Here is an 11,980-nt window from a genome sequence, read left to right on the forward strand (position 1 = left end):
CGCTGCTGCTCCCCAGCATCCCTGCGCTGGCTGCAGTTGCCATGGTGACCAAGCATCGTCCCCTCTCCTGGCACCTTTAAGGACAAATGTCCCCCTGTTCTGCAGCCACCCGTGGCCCTCCATAGCACACGGCTGTCCCCAGACCACCCGCCCTCAGATTCTGCCTCTCCCCTGGTCACATCCTGCAGGCAGGGCTCTGGCAGGCAGCAGCAGGACACCCTGGTGCCCCAGGCCAAAGCAGGCAGGATGGGGACAGCTGTCTGTGAGGACAGAATCCCAGAATCATCTCGGTTGGAAAAGCCCTTGAAGCTCCTCCAGTCCAACCACGAACTTCACACTGATCGTTCCCAACTCCACCACATCCCTCAGCGCTGGGTCAACCCGACTCTTCAACCCCTCCAGGGATGGGGACTCCCCCCCTGCCCTGGGCAGCCCATTCCAACGCCCAACAGCCCCTTCTGCAAAGAAATCCTTCCTAAGAGCCAGTCTGACCCTGCCCTGGCGCAGCTTGAGGCCATTCCCTCTTGTCCTGGCGCTGGTTCCTTGGCTCAAGAGACTCATCCCCCCTCTCTGCACCCTCCTTTCAGGGAGTTGGAGAGGGCCATGAGGTCTCCCCTCAGCCTCCTCTTCTCCAGACTAAACCCCCCCAGTTCCCTCAGCCGCTCCCCATCAGACCTGTGCTCCAGACCCTGCACCAGCTCTGTTGCCCTTCTCTGGACACGCTCGAGACATTCAATGGCCTTTTTGGAGTGAGGGGCCCAAAACTGAACCCACTCATCGAGGGGCGGCCTCACCAGTGCTGAGCACAGGGGTAAGATCCCTTCCCTGTCCCTGCTGGCCACGCTAGTGCTGATACAAGCCAGGATACCATTGGCCTTCTTGGCCACCTGGGCACACTGCTGGCTCCTGTTCAGCCAGCTGGCAATCAACCCCCCCAGGTCCCCCTCTGACTGGCAGCTCTCCGGCCACTCCTCCCCAAGCCTGTAGTGCTGCTGGGGGTTGTTGTGGCTGAAACACCATGGGCTCCATTTGCCAGCTGCCAAAAGCCTCCCGCAGCGGAATGTCACCAAGAAAAAAAATGTAAAAATCTAGCCATTCCCAGATCTAAACAGGGTGGGGTTTTTAAATCAAGACGGGAAGAGCTTGAGGGCATCTAAGACTGGAAGAGGATCTCTGAGCACAGACAGCCCCAGCGTGGTGCCTGTGGCTACCACGACCTCCAGCTCCGCTACAGCTGATGGTGTTGGCATCGCCCTGGGCATGCACGCAGGCCCCCCCAAGACCTCAGTGGGTCTCCCCACCTGCGGGAAGGACCATCTTCAGCCAAGTCTGTCCCACCACAGCATCAGCAAGGAGAAGTGCCACCTCCAAGTCTGACAAGCTGTTGCCTTGCCCTCCCAAATCTCTGCGGGGACACCTGCTAAGCTCCAACAGCTGTCAGTACCTTAGCAGGGGGCGAACTGAGAATCTTACAAGGTAAAATAGCTCCTTTTGTAATCTGCTCCTACAAAACACCTACCCTCTTGCCTGTTTTAGCCCTCCTTGTCCTAGATTACAAGCCCCGGAGACGGCAAGCGTGCAGAGTTTTTAACTATTAAAATCTTGCAAACGCATCCCGGGTGAGCGCAGACGGGTCTCCACCCTTCTCTGCCAGGCTGCACTGCAAGTGCTGCCCTGGTCCGACTGCTCCTCTGGCACCTGGGAAGGATCAGGAGGTTGTTTTCACCCCTTCATGGCTATCAGGAAGCTGTTCTTCCTTGTGCCATGTCCTAAGCGTGTTTCCGTGCTCCCTGATATTCAGTCAGAGACTGATTAAGCTCTGTGCAGCATGCCAGGAGGATGGAGAGCTGGAGTATGCACCTACGTAGACTTCGACACTAAATCCCTCTTAACAAGCATCACTTTTTTTGCATTTTTAGCTGAAACCCCCCTTCACTCAGCCAGAGCAGCAGGGAGGTAAAAGCAAGAGATTAACTGAGCATCTTACCCCAGAAGGCCTCATTATCCCAGGAGGCCTCCACTGCCTCCAGGAATCAATTCAATGGACTGGAGCTGGGGATACCTGGCACTTGGCAGGATCAAAACCCGGACAGGAGACTGTGGGAGGCAGTTTCCCTTCTGTTATTGACATGCAAATCATCACTGCAGCAGCTCATGGGTTTAATATATTTCCAGACTGCCTGGCGTGGAGTCACATTAGTCAAGTATATGTGGCAGTTAGTCCAAAATGACTCTTATTAGAGTCAGCATTTCCACCTCGGCTTCAAGGACAGGCTGGAGATGAACGTGCAGCCACTTGCCTTACCCCTCTGCCAGGTCCCCGCTGAGGCAGGACTCCCCTGGGGTTTGGGGACTGCGAGTAAATGGCTGAGAAGTCCCTAGTGAGGCTTGGTGTTCAAAACAGGCTGAGGTCCCCAAGAAACATCCTCTTCAACCTTGGGAACATACATGACTGTGGCTTCCTACAGCCCTCAACTTCCATAACGCTGATGTTTCTTACTCCAGGGCAGGACAGTCAACAAGGACAGGAACTGCCACAAGAAACAATGTTCTCTCTCCTAAAATATGTTGGTTTTTCCCAAAATTTTTCAGCTTTGCTCCCCATTCTCCAAAGCTCCCAGCACCATGACTGAAAACGCTTCACAAATACTAGAAGAGGGAGGTGTTCCAAGCGCTGCCATTTCCACCTCTGTCCCTGCCTGGGGACGGTGCCAGCCCAGCAGCACACTCTGCTCCCTCTAGATGGTTATTTCTGTGCCCCACTGCCTTCCAGACCTTCAAACCACCAGCAACACATGGCTGATGGGAAAACGGTGCTGACCACAAGTGCAATAACAACAGAGCTTTTTTTCCACACAGATGGGACTCCTTATTCCCTTCTTCCTCTAAACTGCATTCCTCATTATACCCAGACATTGCGGAGTGGCTTTGCTTGGGACCTGCTGCTTGAAACAAGCTTACGGGTCTGATGTTAGAACAGCTCTGTCCCAGCTTAGCTGAAATAACGCCGCACTCAGCTGCAGTATTGCTTTGGAAGTTCTCCTTTTGTCCATTTACTCCCAGCGCCGCAAACCAATCTGTCTGAGAAGCTCATTCCTCATTATTCGTTAAGAGAGACAACAAAGCCCTCTGTTCCTGCACCCTCTCAGAGCTTTGTTTTCAGCTATCTATTCAGTCTTCTGTTTGTGCTTCTCAGTGTTTGCACTAAGAGCTTGAAATCGTTCACTTAGCCTTGAACCCCCTCACTCAGTGTCTTTGGTTTGCAGTTAGAAGTAATCACCACAGCGCAATCTAGCTCTTGCTTTTTGTTTACCCTTCTATTTTCTGTTTAATTACAAATCCCTTTGGTCTTGCACTTGGATCCAGGACATGGTTTCCATTTGCCTTGCAAACAGTGCAGCAGAGAATGCCAGAACCATTTTTCACAACAACCTTGCTCTGACCTGGGTGACAGCTTTACCACCAGGCAGTTGATCTCTTACTTGCCCATCTGTTCATTGATTAAAATCCCACACTTCAATATGCAGTTCTGTCTCTGCATCCAGTAGCTTCTCCCGACAACAAGACTCTCACACAGACAAGGAGCCTTTCCCAAGTGATGCTCCTCAAGCACACCATCACCTCCTCACTGCCTCGGTTTAACCCAACAACTCAGTCACCAGCAAGCCCCAGCCACACTGCCCAAGAGCACGGGAAATAAAAGAGGTGAAACCCAGGCTGCAGGAGGGACAAAAAAAGACCACCAGCACGGCACAGCTTGTGGGGACACTGGGCCTGCAGCGCTCCACCTCCAGCCGCTCTGCAGCACGGCCAGACCCCAGACTGGAAGGGGTTTCCTTTTAACACATGGCTAAGGAAGGCCAGAAAGAAACAACACTAACATTTCTGCCTTATGACATCGTCCAAATCAGGCAAGATTATTACAAGGATCAGCCTAACAGCCACCATCAGACACAGCACTGTGCAAGCTTCCGAGAAACACAAGGTCTGTGCCGCCAGCCACTGTTACACCTCATCAGCAATAGATCCCCCAAAACCTCCTTTAGTGCACAGAAAGGCCATATTTAGCCCAGTACAAACAGTTCCAAAAGGAAGCCAGAGCCTTACTCAACATTAAAATATGCTTTTCGTGATCACTGGGAGGTTTCTACAGAGCAGTGAAATGAGTCAGTGCCATCTACCGGCTGCAGGGACCCTTCCGCTTCCACATTCACCAGATTCAGCCTCAAATATTAAGTAATAAGAACCAGCCTCTCCCATGACACAACCGTAATGCTTCCAGTGTCCCTCTGCAACGCCGTAACCAACCAGCAGCACCATTTCAAATGCGAATTCCCCCTAGAGGTTAAGGGTCCAGATCGGAGCCCTTCAGCACAACCGTGGCTCCGGACACATCCAACCACGCCGAGAGCTGCCAGGGAGCCCCAGTGGGCCAACCCCAGGGCTACAGCTCCAGTGTTTCACAGCCCTTCTCTTTCCTACCATCTACATCAGGATCTCCCTTCGCTATCCCTGACAGAAATCATCGATATGATGTACAAGATACTGGCAATGGCAACCCTTGAGCTGGGCTGGATCCGCGCTGAGGAAGAGCTGTAGAAAAGCCAAGTAGGAGCAGTGCTGCTGGCATCCCCGAGGGACAGCGTGGCAACGTCGGCTCCTAGCACAGCAGTCACAAAGAAGTACCCGCTCCAAGGCTACCGAGAGGCGTCAAAGCCAGGATGAGATGCCAGGCATTCCTGGCTATCAGCGTTGTTCTCCTCTGTTGGATCAGATTTAATTGGTGAACAGATTCTAAATATGCTGCTTACCATTTTAAAAGGAAGATACATCATCACTCTATAATTATTCCATAATTAGGCTTGGGTGCCATATCACTTGCACTGAGGAAAATACACATTTCTGTCAACGCTTCCTCTTGAAGGGCAGACAGATTTGTTCATCCTTCAAATGCTAATTATCCCCCAAACTTATCTTTCAGCATTAACGGGCTCTGGCAGGCTCCAAATGGCTGGAGGACATGGTAATTTTGTGCTGCAGGAATCGCCTTGGGCTCCGTTTGCTGCCCGAGCTCTCCAAGCTGAGGTGCTGTCAGTCTCTTTTTAGGGATCCTGGTTGAACCGAGCTCATCAAGCTGCTTTTGTCAATCCTGGTAAAATCAATAAACATCTGAGAGCATCCCAGCACTGAGGGAGTGGTTACTGCCTTTCCCACTGAAAACGAGCAAGAAAAGGAAGACTGTCTCTGGAAACCTCCATGTTACATGATATCAGCCCAGTTCCGAGCTGTTTGTAGAGGAAGCAGACAGCGTAGGAGCACCACAAAGCTACCACATCCATACTGTGGGACAGCATTCCCATACTATGCTCTTACTTAAGCGCTGGCAACGTGTTCCTTGATCATTCAGGCACAAAGGCGGCTCATCCCAGTTGTTGGAAGTCCACCACACAGAGACCACCGAACCAGCGGCTCCTCTGAAAGGTTTGATTTCAAGTCACCGCTCAGGGAAGGGACCCTTGGTGCATTCCCAACAGGCGTGAGGGACACGCAAGGCTGCGAGGGACAGTATCTGAGAAGGAGAGAATACTGCACTGGTGCTCAGAACATCCGGAGGGATCTCAGGGCTGGCTCCTCTCCGAGGCTTCGCAAGGGACAGCCTGTGCAGAGGCAGACACATGGGCAGGCATTAGGGCGTATTTTGGGCCAGAATTCCTCTTCCCAAATGCAATACTTGCCTTTCTTGAACTTCACGTTTAAGAATGTTCGTTCATTTTACTAAAATAATTTAAATCAGCTCCTTTTTCTTCCTAAGCTCTTGCCAACAAACCCAATCCGGTACCACATGCAAGTTTTAGACCCGTTCTTTACTCCTTCACCCCAGCCAGTGCTGTAACAGTAAGAAAAGCAAAAAAGACAGATGCTGGTGAAGCCTCCCCCTGAAATACCGCACAGCTGAAGAACACTGCTAAAGCCTGTGCTGCACAGAAACACGGCGTCCGCTGTCTGCAGAGAAGCAACCCCAGCCCATCTTCTTCAACCTTCCCCTGGGCACATCGTGGGGGAGAGCTCCAAACCTCGCAGCACAAGAGCTGTTTGCCCTACCTGCTCTTTCACTGTCGACAGCTACAAAGAAGAAAAATAGTTTTAATTGCCACAATTTCTTTCAGCCAAACCAGGTTATTTTTCCCTGCCTGTTATGATTTGCTGTGTAAGTATCTGCTAGAAAACTGTCTTATCTTGCTAGATACTGAAGTCTGAAAACTGCAATTCCCTAAAACATTCTCTTTTCCTTTGACTTTAGTCAAATCTCTCCCCACTCTGGGTCTCCAGCAAGTGAGAGGGAGAGGAGAGGTACAGCCCCGCCGCAGAGCACCAAGGTACACTGCTTACTGACGCACTCCGCTGCCTTAAGGCAAAAAAAAAATTTTAAAAAAGAGTACTTTTCCAGAAAGGCAAGGGACAAATGACAAGAACGCTTCTATCGAACAGAAAAGGCTTATTCTACCATGCAAATAAACGAGCTGTGAGCACTGAGGGCGGTTTGCAGCGCTGCCCACACCACCTCGCCCCAGCAAAGCCCAGCTGCCACCCCCCAGCCCTGCACCCTCGAGCGGCTGGGCCTCCCCGGAGCCCTGCCCCGGGCCTGAGGGGAGCGACGGCGGCCGCAGCCCGCAGGGTCCTGCCCCGGGCCTGAGGGGAGCTATGGCCGCCCGCTGTCCCCTCAGCCGCCGCCGTCGCGTAGCAACCGGGTGCGGATTCCCCGCCCTTAAATAGCGAGTGGACCCGCCCCCTCCTCCATGTTCCCTTCTCATTGGCTGCTCCTCCTATGATTGGCGTGAGCGCTCACCAGTTCTCACCCTCCACGAGCCTCTCCCGCGCCGGGGGTGTGGCGCTACCCGGAAGACGCTACAGGAAGGCGAGGTAGGAAGGGGGCGGGACATAAGAGGAGGATCCGCTGTGAGCGCCAATGGAAAATGAGAAGAGGGGCGGCTCAGCCAATAGCAGAGCGCGGGATCCCAGAGGGCGGGACTACTGTAGCCGGCAGCCGGCGGCTCTGGGAGGCGGCAAAGGTGATGGGGGAACGCTGAGGGGCCTGGGCCGAGGCGGATGCCGGCCTGAGGGAGACTGAGGTTGGCGGAGAGAGGGAGGGTGGCTGCGGGGAGCACCGGGGGACCCGGACAGGGAGGGGCTAGGGGGACCAGGCTGAGGGGAAGGAGGCCTGGGGCGGGCACGGTGCTGGAGGAGGGGCGGCGGCTGAAGGGGAACTGGGGAGCGAACAGGGCGGGCTGGGGAGGGATTTCCACACCGGGAGGATGCGCAGGAGCCTGGAGCTTCGGGGGTCGCAGGCCTGGAGAAGGGCTGGGAGCTGGGGGAGGGAGGAGGTGGGTAGCAGTGCCATAGGGTTACGGGGCCGAGCTCCTTCATCCCCGCGGAGCCGGCTGGCAGAGCCCGGTGCCCGTGCTGAGCAGGGGCATCAGTATCTCCTCACAGTGCTGCCGCTGCAGTAACGTATAGCGGATCCCGTAAGGATTTGTTACACTGAATACCGCATGCACCCTGCCCTGACGTGCTTAGAGGTGGCAGGGAAAGGCGGGTGCTTGGGGTAACCCCCGACAGCTGCGACACAAACCCAGTCCCCTCAGGTGCCCCGTCTCCAGCCCGACGACAGCCCTGTGCCACGGAGCTCTGGCTAAAGCTGTTTCTCTTCCCAGGTGGGAGCGGTGGGGAAGGAGATGTTCCTCGTGTCTGCGCTGGAAGCAGGATGAATCTCGTGTCTATGGCGACAGATCCCGAGGTGAAATGGATAACTCTGTGGGTCCGCGTCAGGTGGGCGGCCGTGCTCGTGCTCCTCCTGGGCTCGCTGGTGATGCTGCTGCTCCCGCTGGCTGCTGTGGAAGACCAGTGCCACGCGGTGCTCAAAGGACTCTCCTTCCTGAAAAGTAAACTGGGCGCGGGCTCCTCGGGGGTCACCAGATACACGGGACAAACCACCGGGCTGAGCGTCACCTCCAACGGGCTGGAGCTGCTGGTGCTGAAAGGCAAAGCCCCCCCAGGTAAGAGTGTTCCTGGGCGGGTGCAGGGAAGCAGCTGAGTTGCTGTGTAATGTGGAGATCTGTGCCCCCCCCACCTGATCTCCTGTACCCCATAATGAGCTCTTACTGCCCAACTGCAAATTAACGTCAGCTGTAAACGACCCAGAGGTCAGACACGCCTGACCACATTCCCTTGCCCTGCGCTGCAGAAGGGCGATGCGCTTGCCTCTCAGCGCTGCTCTGTCTCTCGGAAGTTTTTCCTCATGCTTTCAGTACTAGTAAGTTCTGTTAAGGTAACTGGAATACAGAGTGCTGTTTTAATACACAGTAACCTGGGATACACGGCCTTAATCCTGAAGTCCTGGCTGTCATAGCCCAGCCTTTCTGGCAACAGCAGGCTGTGGTCGTTGCCTTTATTGGCCAGGATGTTAATTTGGAAAACATGTGAAGGAATCAAAACAATTCCAGCCCTGTATCTTTGTTTCCATTAAAGCTGTTATTGCTGGGAAGATGTTTGATAGTTCAGTGACAAAAAAAAAAACCACAGAAGTGCTGTTAGCAGTGCTTCTAGCAAGAGAACTGGCCCTTTTTGTCAAGAGAATGTATTTAAGACTCTGTGTCCTCCCACACAAAGCAGTCTGGTGGCCAAAGTGAGTTTTGCTGGGATGGCCACAGGCCTGTGGCCAGCTCGAGCCACGCTGCTCACAGCTCCTGCCTCACAGTGCTGCCTGCCAGGAACAGCTCCGCTGCCACGCACTCGGCCTGCAAACGTGGCGTAAGCCTCTGCGCTTGTAGCCTGGAAAGGCTGGAAAACAAGTTCTCTCTTAGTTCTTACAGAGTGGGTGTATTTAATTTTTATATCGGTAAAGAGTGACAGTTTCCAGAGGTTTTTGGTCAAATTCCCTACTCTGTTATCTAAGTGTTATTGTTGCATTTCAGAAGTGAAGTTAGAAGCCAAAGCAGCTCTGAATCAAGCCCTCGAAATGAAGCGCCAAGGCAAGCGGGAGAAAGCCCACAAACTCTTTGTGTACGCCCTCAAAATGGACCCCGATTATGTGGATGCCCTGAATGAATTTGGTATCTTTTCCGAAGAGGAAAAAGACATTCTTCGAGCTGACTATTTGTACTCCAAAGCACTCACCATTTCTCCCTGCAATGAGAAGGCTTTGATCAATCGGGACCGGACGCTTCCTTTAGTTGAAGAGATAGATCAGAGGTATTTCAGTATTATTGACAGCAAGGTTAAAAAAGTGATGGCGATCCCCAAAGGCAATTCCGCCCTGCGCCGAGTGATGGAGGAGTCCTATTACCACCACATCTACCACACGGTTGCTATTGAAGGGAACACCCTGACGCTCTCAGAAATACGACACATCATCGAGACCAGATACGCCGTTCCTGGAAAAAGCTTAGTGGAGCAGAACGAGGTGATCGGCATGCACGCGGCTTTGAAATACGTCAACACCACGCTGGTGTCGCGGATAGGCTCCGTAACCATCGGGGACATCTTGGAGATACACCGGCGAGTGCTGGGCTACGCCGACCCCGTGGAGGCAGGGCGGTTCAGGACTACTCAGGTGTTTGTAGGACATCACATACCCCCCCATCCCCAGGATGTTGAGAAACAGATGCAGGAGTTTGTGCAGTGGATTAACTCGGAAGACGCCATGAGCTTGCACCCCGTGGAATTTGCTGCGTTAGCCCACTACAAATTGGTTTACATCCATCCGTTTGTAGACGGCAATGGGAGGACCTCGCGCCTGTTAATGAACCTCATCCTGATGCAGGCGGGCTACCCACCCATCACAATCCGCAAGGAGCAACGGGCCGAGTACTACCACGTCTTGGAAGTAGCCAACGAGGGCGACGTGAGGCCTTTCATACGTTTTATTGCGAAGTGTACCGAGACGACTCTGGACATGTTGCTCATCGCCACCACGGAATATTCCGTGGGCTTACCTGAAGCAGATGGCAGCACCGCCGGGTGCAGGCAAACCATCCCCGTCAAGACTTGAGGGTTGTGGACGTTCAGAAGCCAGCGAACGTGCGGGAGAACAGAATGCCAAGCCGCTCAGTATTCCTGCTGGGAAATAACTCAACAGGAGGTGTCACTCTTCAGCATTTCATTTATTTAAAGTGTCTTACATTTGATTAAATTAATATAATTTATTTATATACATTATGCCAAGCTGAAATGTGAACTGTTGATGTTGACTGTGTGCTAGAACTTACTTGTGCTACTGGAAGAAGGTGGGGAGAGATGTCAGAGGTGTCCAACAAGCTGAAGTAGAATTAGATTTCTCCCTAAAATTAAGCTTTGAGAAGCTGCTTCAATCACAACCCTTCACCTAGTCGGTCAGCTGCAGGGTCTTACCTTGTCAAGGAGCTGCTAGGTAAGACAAAGTCTTAACTGAGTTGTTGCTTTGTGTTACCTCTTCCCTGTTTAAAAAGAAAAACACCCCAACAAAACCAAACCCCAGGACATGACTCGTGCAGTAGCAGCACTCTGCAGCTACTCTGACCCTTTCCTGTCAGTTATACGAGTTTGACGGTGCTGATCAGGAAGGAGGCCAGACTCCAGCTCAGCAAAGGCTTCTCTCCCCTACCATTTCTGTTTTCAGTTGCACTTTGCGTGTTTACTTTCAGCTGCCTTTCCTAGGTTGGGTTTTGTACCAGGGGGAAGTATTTGGTTTAAGATTACAGCTGATGTGACTAGAACAAGAGAAGAAATCCTGACTGATTTCACTGACCTGGGAGGTGCTTTTGCTGTGCTTCCGACAGGACTGCCTCATGCTCCCAGTCCTTGCCTCAGACCTCAGGCCTCGCTGGGGAACTGCAGCGCAGTTCAGGCTTTGAAAAAGGGTTAAATTCTGCAAAGCTGGGGGCAGGAAAGGTTATGATACATAACTGCAAAACAACCTTTATTGGCTGTGCCAATTTGGTAAGAATACATATAGCAAGTTTGCTGTAAACTTAAGGTTCTTCAATTCACACAAGAGAACTTTTCACAATTAATTAGTAGGTCGTGTTATTACTGTGATAAACACGTCAAGAATCACACGAGGCCTCTCTGCTGCAGCGGCAGCCAGTGCAGTAGCTGGAAGCTGCTGTGCAATTCTGAGAAGCACTTTATTTTTCCTTTTAAGGTAAAAGCACCTGCAGCCTAACACAGAATAACAACTCCATGTGCCCCTCTCTGCCAGGTGTGTGACAGCATAATTGATCCCAACCCCTCTAAATTCAGAAAGCTTTGAGTCAATCTAGTTTAGAGTGCTGTTAAGCTTAGATTGTTCCAGGCCAGTGTTAAGTTTCTTCCCTCCTAACTCTCTTCCCTGCGAGGTAGTTGGGACACATTTTATACAAGCGGGCAGTAGGACAAGACTGGGAGTTACCTGTATCCTACAGCACCACTCCATGCTTATGTACTGGTTACTGTTGCTGGGGAAAGTGAACAATAAATGAGGAAGGTTGTTCTGTCTTTACAAAGCGTGCTTATTGGTGTAGTGCAAGATGAGTATAAATAAAATCCGCACTTTAGAACTCTGGGAAAAAAAATATGTTATTTTAGTAACAGATTAATAAACTATTTTAATATTAAAGTCTTTGTTTGGAATAGGCTGTTCTCAAAACACTTTTCTGTGCAGTAAATCAAGAAGCGGTCGCGGTTCAGGCTGTGGAGCAGCGAGTTAGAGGGTACCTGTCCCTGTGTACACCCGCCCCGCGGCCAGCTCTGAAGCGGCCAGTCCACCCCCAGCAGCCAAAGGGAAGCTGAGATCACCACAGCCAACCTCAGCATTCCCACCCTCAAGTCAAAAAGCTCCATATTAAAGCGTAAATAGAATGTTTCTAAGCTGATTTTGAGCTACAACCCCCCTGTATCACCGGCACAATAGCTAGGCCAAGCATCCAGCCCAGAAGAGCCAAGAACCACCACCCGTCCCACGCTG

The 11,980-nt window shown here is 52.2% G+C and overlaps 1 protein-coding gene across 2 annotated transcripts; it reads left to right on the plus strand.

Annotated features, from left to right (window-relative positions):
• The first annotated feature begins 7,023 nt into the window (after positions 1–7,023).
• On the plus strand, positions 7,024–11,646 carry FICD (FIC domain protein adenylyltransferase). Of its 2 annotated transcripts, none has more exons than XM_074887410.1 (3): positions 7,024–7,070; positions 7,713–8,054; positions 8,973–11,646. In XM_074887410.1, exons 2-3 carry the CDS (start codon positions 7,763–7,765, stop codon positions 10,046–10,048), a joined length of 1,368 nt encoding a protein of 455 aa, XP_074743511.1. In that variant the 5' UTR covers positions 7,024–7,070; positions 7,713–7,762; the 3' UTR covers positions 10,049–11,646. The 2 variants fall into 2 exon arrangements, with proteins under 2 accessions (XP_074743511.1, XP_074743512.1); XM_074887411.1 differs by having other exon boundaries at positions 7,046–7,130.
• The last annotated feature ends 334 nt before the right edge of the window (positions 11,647–11,980 follow it).

This window comes from Strix uralensis, chromosome 17 (genome assembly GCF_047716275.1).
Source record: "Strix uralensis isolate ZFMK-TIS-50842 chromosome 17, bStrUra1, whole genome shotgun sequence".
NCBI classification, from domain to species: Eukaryota; Metazoa; Chordata; class Aves; order Strigiformes; family Strigidae; genus Strix; species Strix uralensis.